The sequence below is a fragment of the Condylura cristata genome, unplaced genomic scaffold (genome assembly GCF_000260355.1).
Source record: "Condylura cristata isolate star-nosed mole 26May11 unplaced genomic scaffold, ConCri1.0 scaffold00013, whole genome shotgun sequence".
Taxonomy (NCBI): Eukaryota; Metazoa; Chordata; class Mammalia; order Eulipotyphla; family Talpidae; genus Condylura; species Condylura cristata.
The window spans coordinates 31,754,656-31,763,886 of record NW_004567114.1 but is presented as its reverse complement, the minus strand read 5'-3'; the positions used below and the strand labels follow the sequence as shown (position 1 = coordinate 31,763,886).

Below are 9,231 nucleotides of genomic sequence, written 5' to 3'. Positions count from 1 at the left end.
ATTTTTAAGCACAATGTCCAGTTGTTACTTTGCTATCAGGAAAGATGTTAATAAGAGCACATGAACAAAAATAAGCAGAAACAGAAGATTACACAAATAGAACTACAAAAACAACAGATATTAGAATTAGACACTGAAGTATAGAAAAACTATGCTTACTATAATCAAAGAAATAATAGACATGCTGGAAAATTATGGCCAGGAATTAAAAACAGCAAAGGGTGATTAACACAGATTTGAAAATTACCACTTGAAAAGTGTAAGACTCAAATAAAGCCATTCTGCTCAGAATGAAACAGGATAGAAAACACAGAACAGAGGATAAGTGACAGAGAACATACCTACCTATATCAGTACAACTAGTTATAAAATATAGTTATGTATACACACATACATAACTGGAGCTGCAGAGAGAGAGGAAAGAGAGTTGAATGAAATGAAATGTAGCAAGGAATCACCATAAAAAAGGGTTCCCTGCACTACTTAATGAGGAGCAGAGCTAGTGGGCATATGGCAGAAGCCATTTGGAGCACGCAAGTTTGGGTTCCTGGGCTATCCTCAGTCTGTCCACTAACATAAGGACTTATTTTAAAGCTACTAATTAAGACAGTCTGTTTTTAATATGAGGAAAGACAGTCAAAATGAACACAGTAGAGTCGACAGATAAACACACATATTTAGGATGTATTTATAATCTACACATGACATAACAAAAGCGTTCCTGCATTATGGAGGAAAGGACTGTATTTTCATTAAAGTAATGTTATTTGATTGGACAATCTTATAGAAAAATACACACACACACAGATTCCAAATGGCTTGCAATCCTGTATGTGAAAGTAAAACAATAAAGCTTCTAGAAGATCATATAGGAGACAATCCTATGACATAAGACACAAAAAAGCATTGGCCAGAAGGAAAAGCCTGATATACTGGACTTTATTCAGTAACAAATTATATTAATGAAAATATAGGTAAGTATATGAAGACTATACATTTACAGCACACCACTATCCCACATCTGTATAATGCTCCGTAATAAAAAATAGTTAAAGTACAAGATAATGTTGTGTATCACTCAACTTGCCTCCTACTACTCATGAACGTAAGAATGACTTCCAGCAAGAAGTTAATTTCTAGTCCAATGGAAATAACAGACGGGTCAGAACCCTGTTCCCTTTGAAGTAGTCACCTGTGCTTGTGGAAGCTGACCGAGGGCCCTGGATGAAAGGGAAACTGAGTCCATTAGTCTGGAGCTCTGGGCTGTTCAGACAGTCTGAGGACTAGAAACCTCGAGCTCCCATCTGAAGATGCCCAGCAGCTCCTACAAAAGGCAATAAATAAAGGAAAGGCAGGAAGTCATTGGTCCCAATAACAAAAGGCAACTTCAAAACCAACTGACACACCTTCTTTCGTTTCTGTCCCTCAGTATCCTTGCAACCAAAAGCAGCAGCTAGGCCCAGCCCAGAGGCAAGCCATCTTGGTGCTGATTGCTCACTCCCAACTGGAAAGAATTAAGTTGGTATAACTCTTTCCTCTGAGAGAACTGCTGAGATGCGATGTTCCTTCCTGAGGCATGGTGACAGGCTTTTGAAGAAGGATGGTGAAGCCATGATTTGTTACAGAGGGACAAAAATTTGGACATGGGTGATACAACTTAGGTGAAAGAAATTGTGAGCCAGTAGGATGAGTTACTGTTTGAGCAGGTGGCTGAAATCTTGGTCTGGGGAGTGCTGTAGAAATAATTCGGCTCACCACACTGACAAGTGGGCACTGTGCTAGACAAAAAGTGTCAAATCCTGAATAAAGATGGTCTCACATTTCCCAGAGGGAGAAGGTTAAGCGCCCACAGGCTCAGTTGGAATTTAACCTGTCTCTGCATGCCAGGGCAGAGCCCAACCCAGAATAAACTATGACTCTGTCCTCTTCCTCCTCCCCACCATCTGGACCTATCTTTAAATATCTCCTCCCAACTTCCTTCAAGAAGCCAGGCTAGTTCTCCTTTCCTACACTGGTTCCCTCTAATAAAGCCTCTCCTGGCGCCACGACACTAGCACCTTCTAGGGAATTCTTTCCCTAGAGGGCAACAGACCCACTCTTTTTGGGTCAGCTGTAACGTGGATGGTAGTGTATCCTACAGTAAGAGGCTGGATGAGGAACTTTAAGAGAAAGAAGGAGGAGAACAAGATGGCTTTGTGCTTTGTGGTGGGATTCCTTCCCACGACCACTCAAACTTTGCAAGAGATTAGGCAATGATGTGGTCACTAAATTTCTACTAGCAAATATTGAAAGGGATGAATTTTATAGCCTGGTTCACTTGGGGACAAACCAGAGATAGAGAAGGTAGGCATAATACACCTGACACTGTAAACCCTAGTATATGTATGGGAAAGGGTTGGAGGTGGGGGGTGGAGGGGAGAGTTGCAGAGAGGGGGTCCCCAAGAACATTTCAACTTCAATGCAAGGGATAATGAGAATTTCAGTTATGTCTGGAAATATATATATATATATGTTATACATGATATATATAATATACAATATACATTAGATATAAATTGTATATATAAACAAGGTCATGGTATATGTCTATTTTATATTTGTTACTCAATAATATGAACAATATTGTTATTTTTCAATCATGGCTCTTTTGTTGGGCTTTCACTGCATTTCCCCCCAATTGCTCAACTATTACAATGAAACTGCACTAAATGTCTTGTAGATGAATCTTAGTTTAGACCCATGAGCATTAACTTGTGCTAGGATACTTTGATCTAAGTTTTTTAGTGACTTCTTCTGGCAGTTAAATCAAACTCAAATATGTCACTAGCAACATCACATGCAATGTAGGTTGCTCTACTTGACAGGCACTGCATACACAGGAGGTGAAAGTCCTACTTTTTAAAAGTAATTAAAATGATAAAAAGAATTAGTGGCTCTCACTGGTGGCACAATGGTTAAAGCACCGCACTATGAAGCTCTCCAAAGCCACTGCAGCATGAGTTCAATTCCCAGCCAGGGACCTGACCCACATGGTGTGGCAGACCTCTCCTGACCTGCTGCTCCCCTCAGCAGTGTACTTTGTCAATCTGCCTGTTCTGTTCCCCACTGTCTCTGGTGAATCCTCTCACCCACCACACATCTGGACTGTATTTCAGTTCTGTAAGCATAAATAAATAAATCTTAAAAAAAAATTAGTGCTGGATATCCCTAAAACAACCATATCGAAATGAAAAGTTAAAAGCATGGTTCACCTTCTCATTCACAACTTTTGTTCTTTCACATTTTTAAAGTACTTTAGGAAAGAATAAAATCTTTAAATCAATTACTGTGAATGGCCTTATTATCAGTTAAAAATATATGTATATATAATATAGATACTATCAAAAAATTTCACACTTCTTACATATATTTAGAATGTTAACTTAAAATAAAATAATTATAATGTAAAAATCATCACTCCTATTTTTCTACCTCTTTTATCTTCAGTAAATATTCCTCTTTTTCAGTACTCGATGCAGCATCCAATTTTTCCTTGCTAGTCACAAAAAAATTACTATGAAAAAAGGAAGCCAGACAGACTTAAGTTAGGACATGCTTTTTGGTAAATCTACATTTATTTATGACATCAGAAACTCCTAGTCTCCATCAACCTCTGTAACATACTTATTTATACAGTCACTAGAATGAACAAAATGTTACTCTTTTCAGTCATTCACATTCATTCATTCATTCATTTAAGAAGCAATCATTAAACACCCACCTTCTGCAGGTGTTCTAGGCACTAGAGACAGGTCAGAGATTACACTCTACTGGTACAATCAGAATATAAGAAATGTTTCAGGAAAGATAAAGTATGATATTTACATCTTATTCTCCAGGATCTTAAAGGAATTCTTCATATCCTCCACCTGTTGTTCCCAATGTTTTATTGATTCTTGGATTTGTCTTATTTCTAAATTGTGATCGCTAATAACCTAATGAAAATCCAATAAAAGTATGGAATTCAGTTATCACCAGATAACTCATGACAGTAGTTCAATTTGCTAAATACTCATGCATTATCCATTCAGCTTTTATATTGGGGATGGCTTTAGTCTAAAAAAGAAATCTATACTCTTTCTTCATAAAATGAAATTTGACAGAAATATCCTGAAATTATCAAATAAAAAAATATGGAGGAGAAGCAACCAAAACTGGCTTGAGAATGTGAAAAGTATAAATCAACATTTAAGAATTCATCTTGTCAACCATTTAACAAGCATGAAAGAAATCTAGCATTTTCATAATCAACATTAGAATACTATCCCAGGGTCCTAGGATAAGCATTATATTTAAAAAAGTAAAAAGAAAAATGTCTTTGCTTCAGTTGAAAAGATTTCATTCTCAATATTTAATTGAGCTTTTTGGAAACAGAAAAAAAATTGGTGCTGTGAAGAAATGTTAGCATGATTTAAAAGAAGACAAATACTGATGCAGAAGATTAATAGTGAAACATACTTTCATAGCACAGTTTTGGAATAAAGGGAAGCCAGACTTATTAAAATTTTGGGTCTACATTTCACCTTGTAAGGGGATAGGAAGCTAAAAGAAAGGCTGATAAAAATATTTCCTCTTCTCTCGGGCAGAGCCACCATGCAGATTATTTACCATTATCCACTGTCCCAACACAACAGGATCAAAGAAACACCTTGGAGAGTGAGAGGCTCTCATTCATGCCAGATGAGATGTGGGGGTGGGTGGAGTGCTGAGCCCCCCCCCCCCCCCCCCGCAAACTATATCTTCCTTTAAAGCACCCATACGACAAAGCTTCTGATTCACAATTGGCTCCAAAGATAATGAGGTCTGAAATCCTAAAACTGCCATCAGAATTAGCAGAACGTCTAGAGGACTATAATTGCCATGAAGTCTGACATTGGTTACCTCCACTCTTCTCCCTGCTCTGGGCATGGAGGTCACCTGAGAGTCAAACACCATTATTCTTTTCTGCCAACATCACATCAGCTTCACCTGGCTGCTGAGTTTTTCCCAAGTCTCTCTTGTACCTCAGTCCAAGCCCAAATGCTGTTTTCTAATTTCAAGCAATGATAACAATGACAAACTTTACCAATTACAACGTATTCGTTCAGAAGCCTCACATGGCCTCTACAAACTCAAGTCTCTGTGACACTCAAGTCTGTGCTTTAAACATTATTCTCCACTAGTGAGGTGGGAAGAGGAGGGGCAGGCTGGATTGTGGGTGGTGGTGAATGACCCTGGAGGTGAGTTTATACCTGCCACCTCCAAGCATGATCTGATTTGGCCTTCAAGGTTTTTGTGGTTCAGGTTAAGGAACATACACTTCATTTTCCTAAATTAGGTTGGTGGAGTGTTTGACGTAGCAACTTATGAGGTCAAAATTGGAGATATGAGCTTGGATATCTGCTAAAATCTGTTTTGTATCAATGCAATCTGTATGTTCTGCTTTGGGTCTAGCCCAACTCATGCTCCCTTAAAATTATGACATTTTAAAAACAGACAATGAATTTTTTAAATGCACAGATTTGGGATTTTTTTTATTTTACTAATGTTTTGTAATCGAATATCATAATATGTATATGGTAATTAAAATGAACAGAACTTTTTTGATCAAAATCAAAAAACATAATGAAATTAATGAAGCATCAGTAAGTAATATGATATTTCATATTATTGTAGCACATTATATGCTTTTCCAGGTAATTTTCAACACAGATAGGAGTAAATGCACTAAAGATTCGTTTTTTTCAATGAATGTGATAGGCATTTCACAGATATTCCCATCTTAATTTTCATGGAAGTGATATCAGCATTAACTTCTTCAGTTATAGTCACCTTCACAAGCTTCATTTTTCTTATTTTTAACAAAATAATTATTACAGTGCTGATTTTTAATTGACATCACATTTTTAAATAGAATGCAGAGCTCCAAATATTTTCTAATTCAAACAGACAAATTCTGTTAAAGCTTCTGTACCCAATATAATCTTCAGTTATTTTCACTTATTTGGGGTTAAGGAATCAGCCAATGGTTATTCATTTTGTGACATTCAGTTTTGTATGCATTTGATCAGTGCCATGTGCACTTTTAAAATCATTTTTACAGTACTTGGCTTATTAAATACAATTTATCCCTAAGACATTTTAAATTTCCTTCTTTCTACTGTATTCTTGAAGAAGAAAGCTCAATTGTCAGAAAAATCTTGAAAAACATAGTTCAGTCTTTCTTACCATTGACTTGGCGGTAACTGTTTCTTTCATACTTGTCATTCTGCTCCTCAACTTTTCCAATTCTTTCTTTATTTTATAAGTCTCCGCTTTCTTAAGGTCACAAAGGTTTTTTTCCTCCTGAATCTGAGGTGACAAAAATAATAAAACAATCAGAAACTTCTTGGGAACAGCAAAATTTAGGAAATCATTTTTTTTATTCTGTCAATCTAATTTCTCTTCACTCTAAGGCCATATGCTATATTCAATTGAAGTATATTGACCAATTTTTAAAAAAAAGCTGGGTTTGCTTGTTTTGTAATATCATAGGGTTTGAACATGCTATATCTGTAATAGTTTTCCCTTTCTCATGAGAAGTACAAGGAATTAATAGGCTGTTACGAAGCACAGCTTTCCTGTACCTTTAGCAACCAACTCCTTATCATCCACCCATTTAGCCTAGCCTACATGTGATATTCTTGTTGGATCCATGGTTGTTCCAGTAGTGGGCGCTGTCTTAAACTGGCCAGATCAGGCACAGCAAGATTATATTTCCCAGATAATGAAAAGCTTTTCTCTTTCTACTTCATTAAGGAAGCATTTAGTCCAGTGGTTGCTGGTAACCAACTTGCAACCACAAGGGAAACATGCCCTAAGATAAAGCATGAGGACTACTGATGGAAACTGGGCAGCAGCAGGACTGCCACTGCCACTCCAGAGCATGCAATCCCCAGCCACAACTGGAAACTAGGAATCCCACCATCCCCCAATGGAATGGAGGAAATATAGAGTGTGGAGGTGATCAGAGACAGCACCTATCAACATACCCAACATCATTACCCATATAGAGTTTGGCATACTAATGTGGATTATGGCACATTATTAGCTAGACCATTATTACTTGGGAATAAACCTAGCAAAAGAGGTAAAGGACATATACAAAGAAAATTTTAAAACACTGTTCAAAGAAACAGAAGATACAAAGACATGGAAGACATCTCCTGATCATGGGTTGGAAGAATTAACAACAAAATGGCCATGCTACCAAAAGCAATTTACAGATTAAAAATCTGTAAATCAATTAAAATCTCAATAGCATTCTTCAGATCAATAGACTATAGATGAAATTTACTTTGAGCCACAAAAACTTGAATAGCCAAAGCTCTCCTGACTAAAACAAAGGAGAATGGAGGTATCTTACTCCCAGATTTCAAACTTTACTACAGAGCCATAGTTATTAAAACATGGGATTGGAACAAAAACAGGCACACACACCAATATAATTGAATAGAAAGCCCATAAATAAAGTCACACATATATGGACGACTAATCTTTGACAATGGAGCAAAGAATATGCAATGGAATAAGGACAGTTTGTTCAATAAATGGTGCTAGGAAAACTGGACCACCACATGCAAAAGAATGAAACTAGACCACTACCTCACGCCATGCACAAAACCAACTCAAAATGGATAAAAGAAATGAACATAAGACCTGAAACCATAAAACATATAGAAGAAAATATAGGTAAAACACTGTAAGACATACACCTCAGTAACCTCTTTAAAGACATCCCCTAAAGCAAAGACTAAAGGAAAAAATAAACAGCTGGAACTACATAAAACTAAAAAGCTTTTGTACAGCAACAGAGACATTAACTGAAACAAACCCTACTGGTTGGGGGAAAAGTTTTACACTTCACACAACTGATAAAGAATTGATCACAAAGATATACAAAGAACTCACATGACTCAAGAAAAACAAAGTAAATAATCCCTCAAAAATGGGCAGTAGAACTTAAAAGACACTTCTCCAAAGATGAAATGCAAATGGCCAACAGACATATGAAAAATGTTCAACATCCCTCATAATATGGAAATGCAAATATAAACCACAATGAGATACCACCCTACACCAGAAGGATGGCACATATTAAACAAACAACAAGTGTTAGTGAGGATGTGGCATAAAAGGAACTCTCCTACACTGCTTGTGGGAGTGCAAACTAGTCCCACCACTAGGGAAAGCTGTGTGGAGGTTCCTCAGGTTACTAAAAATAGAGCTGCCATTTGACCCAGCAATTCCACTCCTAGGGAGCTACCCAAAGGACACAAAAACATCAATTTAAATGGGCACCTACACCCCTATGTTTATTGCAGCACTATTTATAATATGTAAGACTTGGACACAACCCAAATGCCCAAAAATAGATGACTGGGTCAAGAAGATGTGGTACATATACATGACAGAATACTATTCAGAAATCAAAAAAGACAACCTAATGCCAATTGTGGCAACGTGGATAGAGTTTGAAGGCATTATGCTCAGTGACATTAGTCAGAAAGAAGAAAAATATCAGATGGTTTCACTTACAGAAGGAATATATGGGAAACCAAATAAGGGGTCAGGGAAGAAAATAACAGAAAATACAAGAAGACTAAACAAAAGTAATCAGACAACTACACATCAGAGACTTCTGCAGGGGAGAAGGAGGGAGAAGGTACAAAATGAAGTGGGGGGAGAATACAAGGAACTAAGGTGATGGTGCAGGTGAGTTGGTGGGGGAAATTCTAGCAGACTACACCTGATATAAAATATATACAATAAAGAAATCAAAAATAAAAAAGGGAAAAAATGAAAAAGAAAAGCTCAAAAGAAAAAAAAAAGATAAAACGTGGGAAAGAAGAAATATGGGCTCTTGACGTTTGTATTATGTGTATCTGAGTGTGCCCCAACTGCTGCCTTTTCCCAGGGGGCTAGACCAGGGGTCAGCGGACTACTCCCTGTGTGCCAAGTCCTCTCATTCAACTAGGTGTTGTTGATGGTTACTTTGGGGCTGTAAGAGAGCCTGCAACACTTTAAAAATGTACTGTCTGGTCCCTTTTAGATGGGTTTGTGGACCCTCAAGATAGACTAGTCACCTTGCAGTAAGAAAGAAGAACCTGCCATGTTTGCAATTTCCCTATTTGAAGCCCCACTGGACTTCCTTTGTTGAACTTTAACATTTAT

General features: G+C 37.2%; 1 protein-coding gene across 1 annotated transcript in view; it reads right to left on the bottom strand.

Annotated features, from left to right (window-relative positions):
- CCDC175 (coiled-coil domain containing 175) overlaps positions 1 to 9,231 on the bottom strand; it is a 50,274-nt gene that overhangs the window by 30,703 nt on the left and 10,340 nt on the right. Inside the window, exons 6-8 of the mRNA XM_012724402.1 lie at positions 6,247 to 6,369; positions 3,865 to 3,974; positions 3,472 to 3,553 (exon numbers count right to left, since the gene is read on the bottom strand). Of these exons, the coding sequence (XP_012579856.1) occupies positions 3,472 to 3,553; positions 3,865 to 3,974; positions 6,247 to 6,369 (315 nt within the window). The remainder of the gene's footprint in view (positions 1 to 3,471; positions 3,554 to 3,864; positions 3,975 to 6,246; positions 6,370 to 9,231) is intronic.